Here is a 21,923-nt window from a genome sequence, read left to right as displayed (position 1 = left end):
TTTGGACAGTGTTTCATCTCTGAATTATATTTTTATCATAAGGCTCTATTTTGCTCAGCTCCTGTTGTTGTGTCAGGCACATGACTTTTGTACAGTTTTTTTTTCATATACATCCATATTACAGCACCATTCTTTCTGAATTTAGCACAGGAATATATGGAAATGTGTTCATTAACAAACAGAAACAGCAGGCAGATAATATTTGCACACAATAAACTGTGCAGAAGGTCACTGAATGCAGCATATAATTCATTTCAGATGGATCTTTTTGCAGATCACCAACATTGTGAACTATATTTATATATTTAGATATGTTAGTAACAGTATATACCTATTTATTTATTGATTCGAAAAAGGACCAAACCTCATTTTTACATTTAAATTGGACACAAACCTGTGAATTGAAGGGAAGAACAGTGCTATAGCATGGCATTAAGACCTTTATATCAATATGTATGAATATGCTCTCAGTGTAAAATGTTGTGACTGCATGTAATCTGTGTATCTGCTCTAATTCACAGCAATTTATTCTAATGCTGTATATGCTTATTGGATGAAAATATCTTTTTCTTACGGACAAACCCTCTCTACTTTTTTATTACGAATGATCATTCTTCAGTATTCTTCTGTTTATTTTCAATGATTATAATTCATGTCAATGATATTTGGCTTGAATATTGGCAGCTATCGTTTATTTATTAGTTTTTTTTATCATTTATTATCTGTGTGTGCGGTGTTAGGATTTAAGTTTTGATATTGATATTAGGTTTTTTTACATATCAGATAATGGACTAAGCTAGAGACAGATACTGTATATACAGTAGTAGTCATGTTTCATGTGCAAAATCGATGAATGATTAGAAGAACAATCTGTAAATTGCCTGATTTCTGAAATAAAATGTTTGGAGAAATAATGTGTTAATTAACCATTAATTGAATGAATTTAACAAAGTCAGTATTTTATACACCGATTAACTTTAAGATTTTTGAATAAGCATTATATTTAAAAGCAAATGTGAAATTAAGTCATAAATATAAGTCCTATGATATATTGTTTTTCTGTCTCCGAAAGGGAAACATGAAGATATTTACTTATTTATCTTCTTAAATTTAGATTGGTTCACATAATTGTTTGTTCACCGTCACTTCCGCTTTCACCAGCAGAGGGCAGAGTTTGTCCCACAATGACATACACTTCAGAGGCTGAATGCCAAAAGAGCAACACGATAAAATTCATCCCACAGCACTAATTACATATTTAATTTCCTGAAAAGCATATTTTCCCACCTCAGGCAACAAATCCCTATTATTATTGGTCATTATTTTAAGATATGGACACTATTAATCTTCAACCCCGATGATAATGAAATCAACATTTTCCTATTAATCAGATGTCCCTCACACTAATTCAGTATTTGTGAATATAAAATTTACATAAAATCTCACGCTTCGGCTATACTAAAGTATTATTGCTATATTTATTTTTTTTTGTAACAGCAACCTCATCATTTTTGATCAAAGAAGGCGGTTCAGAACTTCAGAATTTGAACTAAAATCAGTTTTCTTATGATTGCTCTGAACATTTCAGACTGAGTTCAACAAACATTAAATTACTTTTTCATAAACTTAAAAAAATAAATAATACAAATCTAGGTGTGATGGGGTTAAGACTAGGGTAACAGGGTTAAAGATGGTAACGGGTTGAAGAGTCAAATACAGCTTAACATATATATAGTTGTTTTTTACTCATTCACTGTATTTTATTATGTTACCAAGAAAAACAGATATAAATGCTGTGGGGCTGTTTTAAAGCGACAGGAACCGAGGGACTCGTCAGAGTAGGAAAAAAAAAAAGCTTAGTGCACCAATATATTGAGATAGCATTAATGATAATGATTCAAAATCTCAGACTGGGCAGGAAGTTCACCTTCCAACAGAACAACAACCCTACGCACACAGCCAAGATAAAAAATAAAAAAAGGATCATCCTTTAAAATGACTTGAGGCTGTAATTTCTGCCAGGGGTGCTTTAACAAAGTATTGAGCAAAGGGTGTGAATACTTATGTACATGTGTGTTTTTTGTTTGTTGTTGTTGTTGTTGTTTTAATAACTTCGTTCACATTGTCATTATGGGGTATTGATTGTAGAATTTACAGAACAAATGTGAAAATCTCGGCAGAACACACGTGTGCACATACACATAGCTTTGACAGACACATTCAACATATGCATTTGGTTTAAGATTCTTGATCAGATATAATAATTCATTTATATTACTGGATAACTTCAGAACCAAAGTGTTACAAACACAACCCATCACAATCTCACAACCCCTTTATGATCAGATAAATAACGGGGTTGAGTGTGACCGGGGTGTGATTTCTTTGCCCAAAACGGCCTCTGCAAATCGTAGCGGTTTTGTGGAATGACTCAAATACTCACCCTCATGTCGTTCCAAACCCGTAAGACCTTCGTTCATTTTCGATGGACTCTGAGGGCTTTCTGAGCCTTCATAGACAGCCAGGGTGAGTAATTTTTGGGTGAACTAACCCTTTAAGCATAAGGTACAAGAGACCACACTATATTATAAAACACTAACTAAATATTAACAAGAGAGCAAGACACATACAGGTTGTGAGTAACTGATGACAGAATGATAATTTTTGGGTGAACTAACCCTTTAACCCTCTTCCTTGAACTCACTTATGCAAAATAAATGTAACTTCTTATTGCCACTCTCATCACTAACCTGATTTATCTTCCCACACGTGTGGAGGTGGAAACAGGATGTATTCCAGTAAAGAGGCAACTTCTTGGATAACCTGTAGAAATGCAGATACTGTATGAAAGCAGAAATGTTTAAAATGACCAAACTGTTCATTAAGAGAAGATCATTTATAGCCTAAAAGCAAGTCATTCTCTGCAAAAGGGTTAATTTGACCTTTCAGATATTTTCAGCCATTTACTTTTATTGACCCAGTCGCTCTGAGAAAAACAGTGAGTGGCCATGCATGAATTTACCTCACTGGACCCACAGTCTTCCATTCATTTATTCAGTTTTCATCTGAAATGTATTTTATAAAGTAAACTACAAGCAAACAGGAAATGTCTATAATTTTATAGTTCAGTTGGTCATATAGTAAAAGTGGATGATGGCAGATCATTGGTGGCCTTTCTGAGAATATTTTAATCATGTCAAGATATGATGACATGGGTGTGTTTTATGGTTTTTCTCCACTGACTTAAGCCATGATACACAAGAACAATAGTCTACGTAAGACATGATGCACAGGTACAGTACTCTGTAGACCTTTGTACCAGTAAACATTCCATTACACTTACAACACAGACACATTAAAAGCTTTTACACTACTATAGATTATGTGGCATGAGAAATGAGGATGACGGTAAAAATTGATAAGACAGTTTTTTCTATTCTAGAACTCTCAAACCTTTTAAATTTGCATGTAATATAAAGCATGCCACAAACTGAAATGTTCTGAATTTGTGCAGTTTGATTATCATCATCCTATATTTTCTTAAAGGGGGTCATATGATGTTGCTAAAAAGAACATTGTTTTGTGTATTTGGTGTAATGCAATGTGTTTATGTGGTTTAAGGTTAAAAAGCATTATTTCCCACACGTTTTTTACAAAGCTCATCGGTCTGAAAAGCGAGGTGTGCTTTGATTGGCCAGCTGTTCAGTGTGGTGTGATTGGCCGAATACCTCAAGTGTTACGCCTCTTAATATACTGTGATGCTTGTCCTGGTGTTCTAACAAATAATGCTTCCTATCAGATTATGCTACCAACACTGTATTTATCCTACTGTAATAATAGGTTAGGGTTGGGGTAGGTGGACATGTTTATAAAGTATTTTGCTTCCAAATTATGCTTCCATCTGTTTTAATGGGAAGAAGCAAAATCTGATAGGATAGCACAAATCATCATTTTTAATAGCCCTGGTTTAGTCCCATTTCTTTACAAAGTAACTCAGAGGTCATCAATATAATCTTAGCACCCCACATATTGATCTAGCCCCCCTTAGCACAGGTAGAGAAAAAATGATAGCGCCGTGCCTGAATTACAGATTATAATGACTTAAGGCTGATTTATACTTCTGTGTCAAACCTACGCCGTATAGGCTACACATAGCTGCACATCCTAAACCGTAGCCTACACCGTAACCTGACGTGCAGTTCTCCAGAAATTTAATGGCACGTCACTTCTATGCGGACTGCAAGCGCAGTGATTGGTCTGCAAAAACCCCTTCCTTCACAATATATACTTGAGTTTTGTGTGTGTTCATGTGCACTTTAATATATTTTAATGTTACACAATATAAAATAAATCTTATATAAAATAAAACAAAGCAAAGAGTTAATCTGCCGTGGAACTTGTGGTTTACACTATTTTACAAACTCACGTTTGTTTTTGCAAATCCTTTAAATATGAAAACATACTTACAGAATGTGAGTCAAAACAGATGGTCTTTGTAATCTACACTCCCAGGATCAGGAAACAGTCCTCCACAAGATGCGCTGCACACATCTGAATATTTGAGTTGAGCTGTTCTGGAACAGTGTTATAAATCCAACTTAACCACTGATTTCTAGTCGTGTCCTCTTTTGGAAGACCAAACAAAGTAGTTTGCTTTCATAACGTAACACACAGTGTCTCTATGGCATGGCGGTGGCAGCAACAGCGAGAATCACAGTTACTCCTTTTTTCTTTGCGTAAACTTTTGAGCCATGTTATGCAAATCTTCCCACATAGTGAGGTAGAGACGTGGGGACGTGTTTAAACAAGGCATTTTAGGAGGGTGTTGAGTCTAAACTTTTATAAAGAATATCTATTTAGGTTTGAGACTTTGGTCTTTGCAGCTTTAGGGAGCTCATCTATTCACAAACAGCTTGAAACACTCCAAATAGAAAGGGACATTTTTAATTGCATTGTATGACCCCTTTAGGTTATAAAATATTATTTCTAAATTATACATAGTCCATGTAAATAATGAATTTGCATTATTTCATTTGGTGGTATATGTTCAATATGGAATCAACTAATTACATCAATGAAACAAATATTTCATATTAAATCAAAAATAAATCAATAAATGGACAGAAAGAGAGAAACACTTAGCAAAATGACGGTATGCAATTATATAACCTTTGCTAACATTACAGTGTTTGAAGAGGTAGATAGAAACTATGCTGTTTCTGTCAGGATACACACTCGGAGACAAGGGAAGTGAATCCAAACAAAGTGTTTATTTACAAGAATCGAGTGCAAGATGAGTGACTTAGGTGAATCCGTGGCGAGGCTGGCAGCGTTCACCCGATGCCTCGGAGGTAAGCAGGCGAGTAGCCGCGGTGCAATACGTTGTATCTTTAGTGGACAAAGGTCATCAAGACTTGGTGTTTTCCTCTCACAGGGGTAGCCAGTTGGGATGGAAACCGAGTCCGAGGATACACAGGAGCTAGGAGATCAGATCTGGAATTATCCAGCGGATCTGGAAGAAGATCAACAGAGACACGGAATTTAACTATCTGAAGAATGTATACTTCTCTTCCACGAACTTGGAATGGGGGTATGACGGTAAGTGGTCTGTCCTATTCGAGGCTTGACGTTGGAGTGCTGTTATGAGATGGATTTTATGTGCTGGAAAGTGACGGTGCTGATTGGGAACAGGTGCTGATCAATACTCAGGTGAGTGTGAACGCTGACTGGTGGATGGGACCGAGCTTGATTGGTCCCTAACATTACCCCCCCCTCCAGGGTCCGTGCCAACGGACCAAGGACCCCGACGTCGTGGGGGTCTGCCTCGGGGTCGTGGAGCCGGTCTTTGAGGGTTTTGTTTGTGAAACTCATTCAGTAGATTTGGATCAAGGATATCATTTCGAAGTACCCAACACCTCTCTTCCGGTCCGTAATCCTCCCAATCCACTAGGTATTCGAGGCGACCACCCCGACGTCGGGAGTCCAATATCTCCTTAACCGCATAGATGGGATCGGCTTCAATGGGCGGTAGTGGGGGGCTATCGTCAGAGACCGGATCTGTGGAGGGAACAGGCACAGGTGAGTAGTGTGGTTTCAAGAGAGAGACATGGAATGTGGGATGTATCCGATACTGGGCAGGGAGTTGGAGTTTGTAAGTGACTGGGTTGATTTGTTCTAGTATAGGAAACGGCCCGATATATCTTTGACTCAGTTTTTTACAGGGTTGACGTAGGCGAATGTCTCTTGTGGAGAGCCATACCAGTTGACCAGGCTGGTAGTTTGGATTCTGTTGTCTGTGGACATCTACAAACCGTTTTTGTCGATTCCTGGCTTGTTGAAGGTGTTGGTGGGCTTGGTTCCAAACCTCTTCACTTTGCTGAAACCATTGATTTACTGCAGGTACTTCTGAAGGCCTTGGATCTTGCGCTCCGTCTGTCCATTCGTTTGTGGATGGTACCCGGATGTCAGACTGTTACATTCAGGAGTGAGAAGAAAGCTCGCCAAACCCTAGAGATGAACTGCGGTCCTCTATCAGACACAATGTCCTCCGGAATTCCAAAGTTTCGGAATACGTGCTCGAAGAGTAATTCTGCAGTTTTAAAGGCTGTAGGGAGACCCTTGAGGGGAATTAGTTTACAGGCTTTAGAGAACCTGTCGATGGCAACAAGAATACATGTATTCCCTTCAGAGGGTGGTAGATCAGTGACGAAATCTACTCCGAGGTGGGACCAGGGACGTTGTGGACTGGGTAGTGGTAACAGCTTCCCTGAGGGTAAGTGTCGAGGAACCTTGGTCATAGCACAGAGTCGGCAACCTTGGATGAATTCCTTAACCTCTTGGTGCATACCTGGCCACCAATACTTTTGTTGGATCGCTGCGCAGGTCTTAGTAGCCCCGAGATGGCCAGTCCCTACTGAGGAATGAGCAGAGGAGATCAAAGCTATGCGGAAAGCTTCGGGAACATAAGTCTTGCCTGGAGGGCATTCAGGAAGGGTAGGTAGACCTCTTGATGCTTCCTGGAGCTGATCATTTAGGTCCCATTGAATGGGATTGACGAATATCTTGGCAGGAAGAATGGTTTCGGGTTCGCCTGTAACTTCTTCTGGGGAATGGATACGTGACAATGCATCCACTCTAGTGTTTCTTGACCCGGGACGATAAGAGATCGTGGAATGGAAGTGGGTAAAAAACAAAGCCCATCTAGCCTGACGGGGGTTCAGTCTCTTTGCTTCCTTCAGATACTGTAAGTTTTTATGGTCTGTTAACACTATGAATGGGTGTCTGGCCCCCTCTAACCAGTGTCTCCACTCCTCAAGTGCAAGTTTAACTGCTAAAAGTTCTCGATTCCCAATGTCATAATTGCTCTCTGCTGAGGACAACTTCTTCGAGAAGAAAGCACAAGGCATGGGTTTGGTTGAATTTTCTTGATGTTGTGAGAGTATGGCTCCAACTCCTGTAGTTGATGCATCGACTTCCAGGATGAATACTTTATCGGGGTTTGGATGACAGAGCAATGGGGCTGTGGTAAACGCGGTCTTCAAGGCAGTGAATGTTCTTTGGGCCTCTGGATTCCAATTGAGGACTTTGGGTTTTCCTTTCAGAAGGGAGGTCAATGGGGCTGTTATCATACTATACTTATCAATGAATCGACGATAGAAGTTCGCAAAGCCAAGAAATCGTTGTAACTCCTTCACAGATTTGGGAACGGGCCATGTGGTGATTGCCTTGATTTTACCATCATCCATTTCCACCCCTTTCCTGCTCAGATGATATCCCAGGAAGTCAACAGATTCCTGATGAAATGTGCATTTCTCCGCTTTGAGGAACAGTGAGAATTCCCGAAGTCGTTGGAGCACTTGAGAGAAGTGGTGTTGATGGTCGGAGGGATCTTTGGAGAAGATGAGGATGTCATCAATATAGACTAACACAAAACGATTCAAGAAGTCTCGAAGCACCTCATCCATAAAACTCTGGAAGACTGAGGGAGCATTTACCAACCCATAAGGCATGACCAGATACTCGTAGTGCCCTGCTGGTGTTATGAACGCGGTTTTCCACTCATCACCTTCCCGAATTCTGATCAGGTTATAGGAGCTCCTCAAGTCCAGTTTGGTGAACATGTTAGCCTCTCTGAGCTGTTCTAGAGCAGAAGGCACAAGAGGGAGGGGATAGCTGAACTTAACCGTAATCTTATTTAGGGCTCGGTAATCTATACCAAGGCCTTAATCCTCCATCCTTTTTAGGAACAAAAAAGAAACTGGCAGCTGCAGGAGAAGTGGAAGGTCAAATGTACCCCTGCTGTAGGGCCTCTTGGACATATTTCTGCATGGCTTCTTGTTCAGGAATGGATAAAGAGTATATTCGACCTCTGGGAACAGGTTCACCCGGCATTAACTCAATAGCGCAGTCCCAAGGTCTATGTGGAGGTAGTTTGGAGGCCTCCACAGGGCTAAAGACGTCGGCAAAGGAAGAATAGCATGGAGGTATGATCACTGAAAGTTTCTCGCTGAGACTTTCAATTGAGGTCGAATTCACATGAACCGAGTTAGATAATCATTTGATCAATGATCATTTAAGCATGTTAAGCAGCACTTGCAACCCCAGTGAATGATTTTACCCGTTTTCCAGTCGATCTCAGGTTGATGACGAATCAGCCACGGACGACCTAGGATAATGTCTGTTTGACAATTTTCAAGAATAAAAGGATGAAAACATTCCTGGTGGTCTCTCTCTACACACAATATAACTGGTTTGATTTGGTAGTTGACATACCCCTTATTGATGATCTCTCCAGTTACGGCATGGATGGAGTATGGCTTCGGAGTGGTGATCCTCTTGAGGTTGAGTCTGGACTCTGCTTGGGATAATCTGCTGGTTTCAACTTACATCCGCTCCATCCCTTGTGTTTCCACTTGTTCAGTGAGATTCATATGAGGAGTGAAAACCTGGTTCGTAATTTCACGGTAACAAAACTTGGGATCGCTGAATTTCAATGAATACTCAGATACTGAATCTTTTCCCTGCCGGAGCTGCAGGAGCTGATCGCTGACGGAGGAATCTCCCACTGGCCGGCAGAACCAGAATTGTTGCACAATAAAAGATATCTTGGATCTCTCTGTGGAATATTGATGTGGTTGCTGTTCCAGGGCCAGTGAACATTGAAGAACAGAGAAGGGCGCTGGTCTAGATGTCGGGCTTGTAATGTACACCAGCGAAGGAGCGGATGATGCGGAAGCGTTGGAATGGCCAGCTGTGCTCTGCACTGGAGTGATTTCTGGTTGTGTTGGATCCATGACGGTGCTGATTGGGAACAGGTGCTGATCAATACTGATCAATACACACAATAGGTGAGTGTGAACGCTGACTGGTGGATGGGACCGAGCTTGATTGGTCCCTAACAGTTATGTTGCTTTTTTCTATATATATATATATATATATATATATATATATATATATATATATATATATATATATATATATATGCATGCATTTATTTAGATCTCTTGGTTTTACATATTGTGTTTACTAACAAAATTGCACTTATGTGACTGTGTGTGTATTTAACTGTCAATGCACCTTCATAAATAGCCAAAGCTGTGAATTCTCCAAAGGTGTTGTTTTAACTATATGGTTCACATTTTATGAGTTATAATAAATGCATGAGCTTATGTCTGTGTAGGATTGTGAGGACAATGGCAGTGGTAATGCAGGAGGCGGAGCTTCACCTCTGATGTCACAGCGCTGGACTTTGGTTCCTGAGGGTGCAGCTCAGGAGGCATGATGACTATGAAGGGTGACAGGAAAAAAGATGGCTTAAACGACACATCGTTTCTCATCTCTCGATACCAATAAAATATCCTCAAAGGTTATTATTAAGAGCCAGTGTTTATACAACATTATTTTAATCATAGAGTTTCAGCTGTACAATTTACAACAGGTCAACAGTTTACAACATTTATTATAAATGAACACATTTCACAAAGTTAACAAAAAAGGTTTAGCTATGGCATGTACAAAATTGATAAATATTCACAAAACAAAAACATATACTTTTAAACCTTTAACCAAGTTCTGCTGCTCATTGTGCAAAACAGTCTTTTCTTTGTGACTTTGTGACTTTTCTTTCTCACCATTTAAACCTTTGCATAGATAGCATGAGTAGTATAGTAGTCCTTGGAAAAGTCATGAGAATATGATTCTTATTTTTCCTTTAGCCAGTCCAAGTGTTTGAGATGCGCTCATAATCATGAATGTGAGGGTGAAGGAGAGATGGATTCAGAATATGCTGGAGGGGCTTCCACAGGACAGGCCTCAGGCTTCAGATTCAACTGAGGAAACAGGAATTAATAATCATTACCAGCGAGGACAAAGAGCTCCTTTAAACATTTCAGGACAAGATATTTTAAATTAGGGTGTTGACAACTTGAACTTAATGTACTGATGCACTTGATGTTTTTTTTTATTATTATTATTTAAACATTTTAAAGCTGTGCAATCAATGAACCCATATACCTTATGAATTTAATAAATTAAAATTTAATAAAAGTATGTAAGAATAGCTACTTTTGGTACCATGAGAGTCCTGTCACCCGGATTTAACGTACAGCACAGTTTCTCCCGAAATACATGAAAGTGGCTGTTGAACTCTGAGAAGAATAGTAAACTTTATTGTTCTGCTATGTGTGTCTGATATTTGAATAAAACACGTCGGCAAATTACATTTGAAAGAATGGATAAGATAGTTTTTGCTGCTTCCATATACATTTTTTTTTTTTTTTTACAAATTACCAATGTATTGTTTTACTAGTGATTATGTATATTTAAATGTATGAAACCTAAAAAACATTTATGTTGTTGAAAACACTGCATATTAGTTTCTGGCTCAGCGCCAGCCAACGCACGAAAGCAGTTGGAATCAGGCAGTTCTGTGACGCCACTGAACATGACAAACTCTCAGGGGCACAGAAATAAGAATCCAATATATGGTGCCATAATGCTTAAAATGTAACATACACTTTAAATTATTTTCGTTAAAAAATATCCGCCGACATTCGGAGTGTCAACCAATCATCAAACAGCCGCTGACTGTGACCCCAGCAGCTCCCCAGAGATCTTTGCCGCTCATATAAACAGCATTTTTGCTAGCAATATGTCGCAGAGCTCCCTTGTCAACTTTTTTTTTAGCAAAAAACCCTCGGCCTGATGGACAACCGGACACAAGGCCTAACGTTACATCTGATGAGGATGTTTCAACAGATGTGACTCCTCCTGCACTCCTGGATACTAAAAAAACTATTGAATGAGAAGACTCTGAAATGGCCTCCATCTCAGAGCTAAAGCCTACAAACCCTTCCGCAGCAGCTGGCCAATTGACGCGAAGCATGCAAATACTGACAGGTTCGCGGACAGTATAAATTGCATGGGCGCGAAAATTACGTCAGAATCTCTTTCTTCACGCTAATGAAGTTATCTTCACGCTTTGAAGTCTTTTATCTACCATCGTGGAAGTTGTATCAGAGGATTACTCACCATTTCCTCTCCGCATCCGATGGCAGCTACTTGCCAGATTTGTGCGGGTCCCTCATCTGTTCTATGTTTCCTGCCTGGGCCTCGCCAACGCCGAGGCAGCTTTCACGGATGACACGTGCGCCCACTGTGCAGAGCTGCCAGTGCGCGCCCTCAGAACCAGGAGAGAAGTGGCTCGGGCAACAGCGGGGATGAGGCCCACTGCCGCCAGCGAGCCGCTGGTGGGCTCTCCCCCGCCCCAAGACGAGTTCGACGCCGTCAGCTTCACAGACGATAGCTTCCGCCCCCCCAGGCCGTCGCGGACTTCGTCTCCTTCGGAGCTGGCGAGGAAGATGACTCCATGTCGCTCTCTGTGTCAGAGAAGGATTGGGCGACTCAGTCAGACCGCCCCGACCACGAGGGCCCTGCAGACCTCCAGGAGGAGCTCTTCAGGATCCTCGGCAAGGCCGTCACGGAGCTGGACCTCTCCTGGAACGCACCTGACGAGCCGGTGAAAAGTAAGCTGGACACGTGGTTTTTCCAGTCAAGCTGCCGCCAGGCCGCATCAAGGAGAAGCACCCCGTTCTTCCCAGACGTGCATGAGCACGTGGTGAAGTCGTGGGCTGCACCCCAATCGGCGCGCACCCACTCTCCGAGACTCAGAAGCGCGCCAAAGCGATGAGCCACGTGATGCCTCGTCGCTCACTTCAGTCCTCATCCGCGAGGTCCCGCTCTTCTTCAGCACCTCACCAGGCCCAAGGACTGGCTGGACAGCCCGCCGTGACGCCCCGCCCCGAGCCGAACGTCCGTTTCTGCCGAAACAAGCAGTGGTCGGGGCCTGGAAAGAGGCATCAGAGTAGGAAGAGGAGCCCATGCCGCGATAGAGCCAGCGCATCATCCTCGGCTGCAAAGCCATCTTCCTGACGGGCCGCTCAAGAGGAAGAGAGAGCACGCTGGTGTCCCCGCCCCCAAGCGCCGTGTTCAAGAGCTTCGTGTCCCCCAGGTTCCTTTGGGCCACAAGCAAAATGTGTGTTTAAATGCTGTTTGTGTGAGTTCCACAATAAAAACATGTATCTTTTCACAAAAAGAGCTTTCTCTTCCTCATGCACCCAACACTGTGTCACTCGCCCTGTCTCAGGACAGCGCAGAGTCACAAGCAATGATTATAATGGCCTCTTGAGGGCGCGAGAGTGCCAACAACACACAATGCCCACCACGGGCCGCCCCCCAGCCAGTGCTTCTAATCTCGCGGGGGCAGGGCCCCGGTCTAAACAAGCCTTCAGTAGCTACGGTAGCCATAGAGCTAACGCGTCCACTGTGTCATTTTCTGGACGCGTGGAAGGCTATCCCAGGCGTTTCACCGTGGGTACTGGGAATTATTCAGCAAGGATGTTCTCTCCAGTTCAAACGCAGACCTCCCCGATTCAACGGCGCGGTCCCGTTACATGCTTTGCCCCACAACCTTTCAATTCTGAGACAAGAAGTTTTCAGTCTGCTCGAGAAAGGAGCGATAGAGCGTGTCCCTCCAAGCGAGCAGAAAAGCGTTTTTTACAGCCGCTACTTCGTGGTGCCAAAGAAGGGTGGAGGACTCCGTCCTATTCTGGATCTGAGACCCATCAACCGAGCACTTCACAAACACACATTCAGAATGACAACACTAAAACAGATCTTGACGCAGATACGGCCCGGGGACTGGTTCGCCTCAGTGGATCAAAAAGACGCGTACTTTCATATTCAAATAGCGACGCACCACAGGTGCTTCCTCAGGTTTGCTTTCGAAGGCACGGCTTATCAGTATTCGGTGCTTCCGTTTGGCCTGGCCCTGGCCCCCCGCATGTGAGCAGAAAAGCGTTTTTTACAGCCGCTACTTCGTGGTGCCAAAGAAGGGTGGAGGACTCTGTCCTATTCTGGATCTGAGACCCATCAACCGAGCACTTCACAAACACACATTCAGAATGACAACACTAAAACAGATCTTGACGCAGATACGGCCCGGGGACTGGTTCGCCTCAGTGGATCTAAAAGACGCGTACTTTCATATTCAAATAGCGACGCACCACAGGCGCTTCCTCAGGTTTGCTTTCGAAGGCACGGCTTATCAGTATTCGGTGCTTCCGTTTGGCCTGGCCCTGGCCCCCCACATGTTTTCAAAGTGTGTGGACGCAGCGCTTTCTCCCCTCAGATCGAGCGGAATGCGCATCTTGAATTATCTGGACGATTGGCTGATTTTAGCCCACTCAAGAGATGTGCTAATCAGTCACGTGGAAATGCTGCTCCGCCATTTGGATACGCTGGGACTGCGTGTGAATATGCAGAAGAGCGTGCTTTTACCGAGTCGGACTATAACATATCTGGGAGTATGTTTGGACTCGATGGCGATGCGAGCCCATCTTTCTCAGGAGCGCATGGAGACAATCTCATCGACTCTGCGCCGTTTCAGACCGGGCAGGTCGGTTTCTCTGAGCGATTTTCAGAGGCTTCTGGGTCTGATGGCGGCGGCTTCTTCAGTGTGCCATCTGGGTCTGTTGCATATGCGACCGCTACAGCTTTGGCTAAAAGCTCGAGTTCCGCCGAGGGCGTGGTCGTCGAGCCACAAACGAATTACGGTCATTCACAGTTGCGTCAGCACTCTGAGACCGTGGAACAGCACAGATATGTTCAGCGCAGGAGTTCCTTTGGGTTTAGTGACTCAGCGCAACGTGGTCTCGACAGACGCATCAACTTCAGGCTGGGGAGCAGTGTGCCTGGGCGTTCCTGCCTCAGGCCTGTGGTCGGAGTCACAGAGAACGTGGCACATAAACCGTTTGGAATTGGAAACGGTTTTCCTCGCCCTGCAAGCCTTTCGGTCGAAACTGGAGCGACAACATGTACTAATTCGAACCGACAACACGTCTTTGGTCTCGTACATAAATCGACAGGGAGGCGTGCGCTCCAGAGCTCTATTCAAACGAGCAGCGAGTCTCTTGTTGTGGGCGGACCGACACTTTCTCTCCATAAGAGCGGCGCACATCCCCGGTATTCTGAACCGCGGAGCGAACATGCTTTCGAGGAACGGGATTCCTCAAGGAGAGTGGAGGCTTCACCCAGGATCAGTTCATATGATTTGGGATCGATTCGGGAGGGCGGAAGTGGATTTGTTCGCCACAAGCGAGAACACACACTGTCAGACGTTCTTCTCGCTATCTCACTCCCCATTACCGGGAGATGCTCTGACATCGCGCTGGCCGGAAGCCAGACTTTAATATATATATATATATATATATATATATATATATATATATATATATATATATATATATATATATATATATATATATATATATATATATATATAATTTTTTATTTTTTTTATTTTTTCAGTTCAACAGAAGAATGATACTCATAACAGGTTTGGAACAATATTTCATTTTTGGGTGAACTATTTAAGTTATTCTTGTGATGTTAACAAAGCAGTGTACTGCACAATATGTCCAGGGTTACCTCGTGATAAGCAGGAGGCGACTCGTAGAACTGTACTGTGCTGTAGCGCGGTGGTCTGTGCAGATCATCTTCAGACAGAGAGATCGGAATGACGTAAACAGAGGGCGGATCCACGGCTCGAGCTTGAGTCTGCACATGCTCATCTTGCTCCTTACAGACCCGCTGGAATATTTTACAGCAGCCAACACAGAAGATCGTAAACACAAAAACGGTAACAATAGGTGCGATGATCCTGAAACAGCAAAGATTGAGTGGTGTTAAAATACAGCATGAGTGGGAGTTGTTAGTGATGATAAAGGACATAAACCAATCGTATATCCTACAGATGAAGAAAAGATACAAACTGAATGGGTATTTTTCACATTTCCAATTCCAGAATGTGGAAATAAAATACAGATACATAAGGGAATAAAACCAAATTTATTTTTTTTACATTTTATGATCCTCAAATGTAAAAAAAAAAAAAAACTATTGCACAATGCAATTTTAATCAGCTTTTACTATATTGTATATTGTAATTGAACATGAGGTTAAAATAATCCAGTATATATTATACAATATATAATTGTACATTATTGTGTTTATATTATGCTGCATACACATGTGTATGTGTGTGTGTGTGTGTGTGCAAACTGAATACACACACACACACACACACACACACAATAACATTAGTATAGTATGGTTTTGGATCAGATCTTATGTGTGTTCAGTTTTATAAAAGAGTATTGAAAGTTGGTATACATACTTAAATACTAAATATGGATCAGACCCCATGGCAATGAAGAAATTCACTTCACAATTCAGAAGCAACTCTGTTAGGAAAAAAAAATGATTATATTTGGTGATGACATTTAATTTGTCTATAATCATTAAGATGCATATAGTATTGGAATTCATAGTGAACTGGACAGGCAAGAGCTTGATATAATTAATTAATCAATTATACCTAAAACATTTATAACATGTAAATGTATATTGTACAGTACTGTGTTGAAATGCATCTTAATGCAAAAAAAACAAAAAACATACAAAACCTGGAATTCCACAGGGCTTGTATATCATTTGATAAATAAATGTGAAGTAAATAAAGACTTTTGCAATTGATAGACCTTTGAAAATCAATGTGTGAATATGTTACTCCCATAATGAACTTTTTTAACCTTATATGAGTCAAGACAGTCATGAGTGGTGTCTTACACACCAGAAATGACCCAATTCTGTATTGAGGCCAGATAAATGATAACAAATCGGTTATAAAGCAAAAAAAATATATATAAATAAATTATATATATATATCTCAAACTCTTTGGAGGTCTGATACAGGTTCTAAAGTAAAGAAATCTTTTCCATTCAAAATTGGTCTTTTACCGTAAGTCAAGGATTTTGCTGAGGACCACCAAGGTCATCTATATGGGATAGCTTACTCATTGGGCCCAAGTGGGCTAAAAATTTTGTCCCGAGCCCTGTAAAGATTTGTGAACGCCTTGCTTGTAGGCCAGGGGTAGGCAGCGTCGGTCCTGGAGTGCCGATGTCTTGCAGAGATTAGAAAAAAGCCTCTCCTGCCTGTAGGCCTAGTCATTCTGAAGACCTTCATTAGCTTGTTCAGGTGTGTTTGATGAGGGCTGGAGTTAAACTCTACAGGACAGCGGCAATCCAGGACCGACCTTGCCTACCCCTGCTGTACGCCTACATGTTAGAGCAGCACCCCTTCAGCGGACACCAAACAACAGCTGCCATGTTGATTTCTCCAATATCCACTTACTGCCAGCAGTGTTTCAGACCTCACCTGTCCTTTCCATCCAACAAAGAATCACAGAAACACAAAACAAAAGAGACTCTGGCTTATATACAAACACTGACGCTGTCGAAAAACTAAATCTTTAACGTTATTAAAAACCTACAGGTCAATATATTTATACAAGCCCAGTCACATGTTCAGATATTCTACTAGCATAGGTGAACATCATACACATTTTATGTAGTTAGTAAAAAAATGACTTCTTCAAGCACATCTCTGAGAAACACCTAGAAGTCTTACCTCAAAGAACACAGGTGATCCCGGCAGTAAAGTAGATGTTGAATGCAGCGCTCTGATTTGAGACTGAGTCTTATCTGAGGGAGGGTTTGAAGTGCAGATAGTGAAGTTTGAACACTTTTATGGTGACTGTCTGGTGTTTAAACACACAGTATGTATATACCAGGTGGACATTTTATTCTCGCAGCACTTAGGGGGAAATTTAGTTATGTGTAAAAGGGTACCATCCCAGTGACCGTTTTGGTTTTTATTTCTTTTTCCTTTTCTTTTCTAAAAGAGTGCACCATCCACAGTGTGCTTCATTATTTGTCTTTTATTTACCTCAGTAACCTCACCATGAAAGAACAGGCGTTATATTGTCTGTATCATTATACTGCTTCTCTCTGATGAAAATAAAAAAGAAATCCAGGCTGGTTTGTGTTGTCCTGGTTCTGGTACAGCTGGTGAATCAATATGATCTTTCTGGCAAAGACAGGTGATCAAGAAAGTCTTGCTATTTAATCTAGTAAAGATGCCGTACCTCAGTGTCCAAATACACATTATATCTGGCCAGAAGTTTCCCTTTCATTTATGTCAAATAAAGAGAAACACATTTAAGTTTACGAATGGTGCTGATGAGCCAGTTCCCCATGAATGAACTTTTCATCTAGTTGTCAAATAAACCTACCATTGTATATTATGAATTTATTTAGTTTTATCTTTTGTAAATCACTTTGAATAAAAGTGTTTGCTAAATGCATAACTGTAAAATGAAGAGGTCAAATGATCTTATAAATAAAGTGAAAAGAAAGTGGATGGTTAGAAATGACAAAACAAATGCAACTTCATTCCCAGACATTACCATCAACAGTTTATTGATTCTGTGGACTGTAAATGCTAACTTGGTATCATAAAATATTGAAATTGTGACTGAATTGGGCCAATGTGGCGTGCATAACATTTAATTCATTAAACGGAGCATAAAATGTTCTGGAAAATACTCTATTTGCAAGGGAATCAAGAAAAGGTTATCAAATAAATGTAATTTATCATAAGTAATAAAGGCTTTTAATTAGGAAACTGCATTATAATATATTACACATATCTATTATTATATATTACTTCAGTGTTCACTTTGCACAATTGCCTATTCAAACAAACCATGAAAATATGCTAAGAGAATTAACCACTAAACATCCACTATTTAACACGACTTTGTGAGCTTAACATATCATATACAACTAAATGTACAAAAATGTTACTTAATATGTTTTACATTATGAAATGTAACTTAAAAGTCCTGAGAGATCAATTATGATCATCATCATCATCATCATCATTGAAGACTAAAGTCACCTTAAAAACACAAACTCATCTCTGCTGGTTTAAGCCAGCATGTTAATTCCATTTCAAAAGTTTTAAAAGGTCAACATTGTATAAAAACATTTCTGCAGTTTCATTTATACAGCGGACTTCACCGTTTTACTATAGAAATAGTAATGAAAGGTTCCTTCCATCTCTATACTTCATTCACTTGCGTTCTGTTAAGCGGTGGACTCCACATAGTTGCCAGGAAAAAATCCTTTAACTCCATTGAGAAAGCCCTCACACCAGCCATCCTCATTCCTGCTGGTGAGGTAGATGATATCGCCCTCTTGAAACACCAGGTCGCCCGGCTTGCCTGTGTTGTAGTTATACAGTGCCACCACTTGGTAGGAAAGAGAAGTACAGTGAAAAAAATCACTACCTGGATATATAATTAATATCTCTTGTCCTGAATGTGTGATTACAAAATGATCTGTCTTAGATGTCAATACAGTTGTTTCCACAATGCAGATTCTGTGCCTGAACGAGTCATCAGAAATGAGCTTACCTTTATCCAAATAGTCGGCTGGTGCAGTTATGTCATAATCAATGGGAGGGGGTAGAGGGGGCATCTCTTCAAAGTTGTCATAACTGTCTAGTGGTGGCGGTGCTGGAATCTCAAGGTCTAAATGTGCATCGACACACAAAGTTAACAAAACTGACAAAGTGCAACTGCACAAATGTGTTTGAAGGAGATGTGGGTGATTTCCGTTCAACAAGCCACATAAAACAAAAATGTGACAATCAAACAATTATTATTTTTTTCCGTCTGAAACATATGGACGCCTACACGGTTTATCAAATAATACAACTAACATCAATGCATGTACACTAGAAATCACACACTTCATCATTTACAGCGATCGTTCACCAAAGACAAACGGCTTCAGAAGACCTGGAATATAATGCAGCAGTGTTAGTTTATTTTCTTCTGACTCTACTCTACTCTAGTGTTACACTACGGTTCAAAACTTTGGATTTTTAATAATGTAAAACAATATTTAATAGGTTAGGATGACTAATAAAGTGGGTTGAAATTGGACTTTTTGCTTTTTAAAAAGTTTTCTACAGTTAGTTGAGCAACTGTTTATTAATCTTGTTAATAGTTGTAGTTAATAACAACAATGTTGTAGTGCATAAATTGCATGGATTATTTCTCTGATGACTTGTTTCTTCTTTGCCCTTTCTGTAGCTAAAGGTCGGAGTATATCTACATGACATTTGCACTGGTTTCCCCCCATTTACATTTATGATCAGTCGACATTTAATTGCTGGAAGTCAGAGCTAGTCTGCAGGTTTGAGTTGACCGATTCAATAGAAAATTGCATAGTGTATGATGGTCACAGAGTCCCAATTTTTTTAGCTTCAGACTTTGATTCCATCCAGTCGGAGGATATCAAACATGTTTGTTATTTTCAGTCAATTTAAGAACTGTCCTTTGTAACTGTGTATGATGCCTAGTGTTAAAATCGGTTCAGATTTTAAAAGTCATGTCATGTATTCAAGTCTTAAAAGTTGAGTTGAGTACAGGTTTGTATTGACATGATGGTGAGTCAATGACGACAGAGTTTTCATTTTTAGCCGAACTATCCCTTTAACAGAGAGATCTAACTCGGCTGAGGATGTAGATCGAGTGTCCTGTTGTGTGCAGGATGGTGTGATCTGAGGTCATGTCATGTGCTGATTTGGCTTGCTGGAGAGCAGACTGGGGAAGTGGCAAATATAAAGAAAGAGAAGAATGTCAGACAGCGACGCACAGAGAGGCCTCACTTACCCAGGTGCTCCAGGCGGGCAGGGATCCTGCACAACGGGCTGAACGAAACCGGCGGAGCCAGAGGAGGCGGGTATGGAGGGGGTGGGGGGATCATGACTGACAGGTGTTTATCAAGGGAACAAATTCGAGGGTTGAACAATAAAAATGAACTAAATGGTCTTTGGATGGTATGCATGGCTACATAAGAATCTATTTTTGGGGGATGTGGTGTCAATATATTTGGTAACAAAATGAGAAACTATCAATGAAATCTGAGGGGGTGGCTTTAACCAATCGGGTCTTGGGAAGGAGCGGGGCCTTACGTGATTGAGCAGAAGGCAGAAAAAGCGAGCGTGTGTAGAGCGAGCGAGCGCTGGGGCCCATGCGAACCCTCATAGACAGCGAGCGAGAGCTAGGAGGATGACGTCGCACCCGTGAGCGGCGAGAGCGAAGAGCTGAGAGAGAGGACAGAGTGAAAGAGAGACAAGTGTGAAAATAAGAGCACAAGAGCTCACAGAAATAAACAACAGCAACACCAAAATATAAAGCATAGATAAGCTGCCTGGAAGACAAAGCAAACATGTCATCATACAAACTGAGCATTCTGGAGCAAGATATAATGCATCATACAAAACAAAATACCACCTTTGTTTGGCCACGTTTGTACCTTCAAAGTTGTGGTCACACGGCGGAGGCAGTGGGGCTGGAAGATCGAGGCCATCAGGGGCTGGTGGAGGAGGCATGTCAATGGGAGCTTCTGGTAGAGGAAATCCATTCTCCTCAGCCACTACACACAAACATTCTCCATTCAATTTGGGATTTTAACTACGGTCATAGGATTCGTTTTCTCTGACTTCACTACAGAGTACAAATATGTCTACTGACTGGATTGAATTCTTACAGCACACTTATATTTTCAGAACATACTTTATTTTTATTTGATTAACATTTTCTGTGGATGGTTTATAATATTTCCTTGTTTTTAGTCGTTTACATCATAACTTGATGTAATACGTGTACGTTCTATATCAAATGTAGTACGTACTCTAACAGTACACAATTTCAGATGCAAGTCTTAAATTGTTAAATTGAGAATTATCTTTTACTCGCCCCCGAGGCATCCTAGGTGTACATTACTTTCTTCATTCAGATGAATCCAGACAGGAGTTATATTAAAAATTGTCCCGGCTATTCCAAGCTCTATCATGGCACTCAGCGGGTGTTGCAGTGCTTCAGTCCAAAAGAAGTTAAATAAAAAGTGCCCATCTATAAAATAAAATAAATTGTCTCACACGGCCCCGGGTGGCTAGGTGAACAAAGGCCTCCTGCAGTGAATCGATGTGTTTTTGTAAGAAAAATATCTATATTCAAAACATAATAAATCACTTGAATGCAGCTTGTGCTCCCAGTGGTAAACAGAAGCAGCTCAGGGAGGATGATGTATGAGGTCAGTGTTGCACCGCTCAGAAGTGATGCATGCAGAAACATCAAAGCAAAACAACACTCACTAATTAGAAGTACAAGACTGAGGATTTGTAAAGAAAAATGTCAGAGGATTTCAATATAAGCCAAGAGGAGACTGGGTTTCCTTTGCTAAAGGAAACTTTGCTTCTGTTAACAAACGTTGGTTTTCATGAGACTCAGCAGCGCATGCGCAATGCTGACCATAAGTCATCCTCCCTGAGCTGCTTCCGTGTACAACAGTGAGTACAAGCTACATTAAAATGATTATTACGTTTTGAATATGGATATTTTTCTTACAAAAATGCATCGATTCGCTATAGGAGGACTTTGTTGATTTTT

At 41.1% G+C, this 21,923-nt stretch overlaps 3 protein-coding genes across 6 annotated transcripts in view; 1 reads left to right on the top strand and 2 right to left on the bottom strand.

The window, feature by feature from the left end:
• mpp2a (MAGUK p55 scaffold protein 2a) overlaps positions 1 to 914 on the top strand; it is a 40,137-nt gene extending 39,223 nt beyond the window's left edge. The window contains exon 15 of the transcript XR_008152940.1: positions 96 to 914. The gene's annotated coding sequence lies outside the window, so the exon portion shown is untranslated. The remainder of the gene's footprint in view (positions 1 to 95) is intronic.
• The window catches only part of abi3a (ABI family, member 3a), a 43,956-nt gene that overhangs the window by 14,413 nt on the left and 7,620 nt on the right, over positions 1 to 21,923 (bottom strand). The window contains exons 7-11 of one of the 4 annotated variants that reach the window (XM_052550871.1): positions 20,788 to 20,907; positions 20,444 to 20,575; positions 20,142 to 20,237; positions 18,876 to 18,992; positions 17,851 to 18,710 (exon numbers count right to left, since the gene is read on the bottom strand). In XM_052550871.1, coding sequence (XP_052406831.1) covers positions 18,547 to 18,710; positions 18,876 to 18,992; positions 20,142 to 20,237; positions 20,444 to 20,575; positions 20,788 to 20,907 — 629 coding nt within the window. In that variant the 3' untranslated portion in view covers positions 17,851 to 18,546. Of the gene's footprint in view, positions 1 to 17,850; positions 18,711 to 18,875; positions 18,993 to 20,141; positions 20,238 to 20,443; positions 20,576 to 20,787; positions 20,908 to 21,923 lie in introns of those variants that run through there. The other 3 variants (XM_052550872.1, XR_008152942.1, XR_008152941.1) reach the window with 3 other exon arrangements.
• si:dkey-283b1.6 (uncharacterized) lies at positions 10,109 to 17,114 on the bottom strand. The gene is made up of 4 exons (XM_052550876.1): positions 17,027 to 17,114; positions 15,734 to 15,800; positions 14,986 to 15,217; positions 10,109 to 10,328 (listed from the first exon to the last, which is right to left on the bottom strand). The coding sequence occupies exons 2-4, from the start codon at positions 15,760 to 15,762 to the stop codon at positions 10,245 to 10,247; spliced, it is 345 nt and encodes a 114-aa protein (XP_052406836.1). The 5' UTR covers positions 15,763 to 15,800; positions 17,027 to 17,114; the 3' UTR covers positions 10,109 to 10,244.

The sequence above is a fragment of the Carassius gibelio genome, chromosome B3 (genome assembly GCF_023724105.1).
Source record: "Carassius gibelio isolate Cgi1373 ecotype wild population from Czech Republic chromosome B3, carGib1.2-hapl.c, whole genome shotgun sequence".
Lineage (NCBI taxonomy): Eukaryota > Metazoa > Chordata > Actinopteri > Cypriniformes > Cyprinidae > Carassius > Carassius gibelio.
The sequence above is the reverse complement of the archived record's forward strand: the minus strand, read 5'-3'. Positions and strand labels throughout refer to the sequence as shown.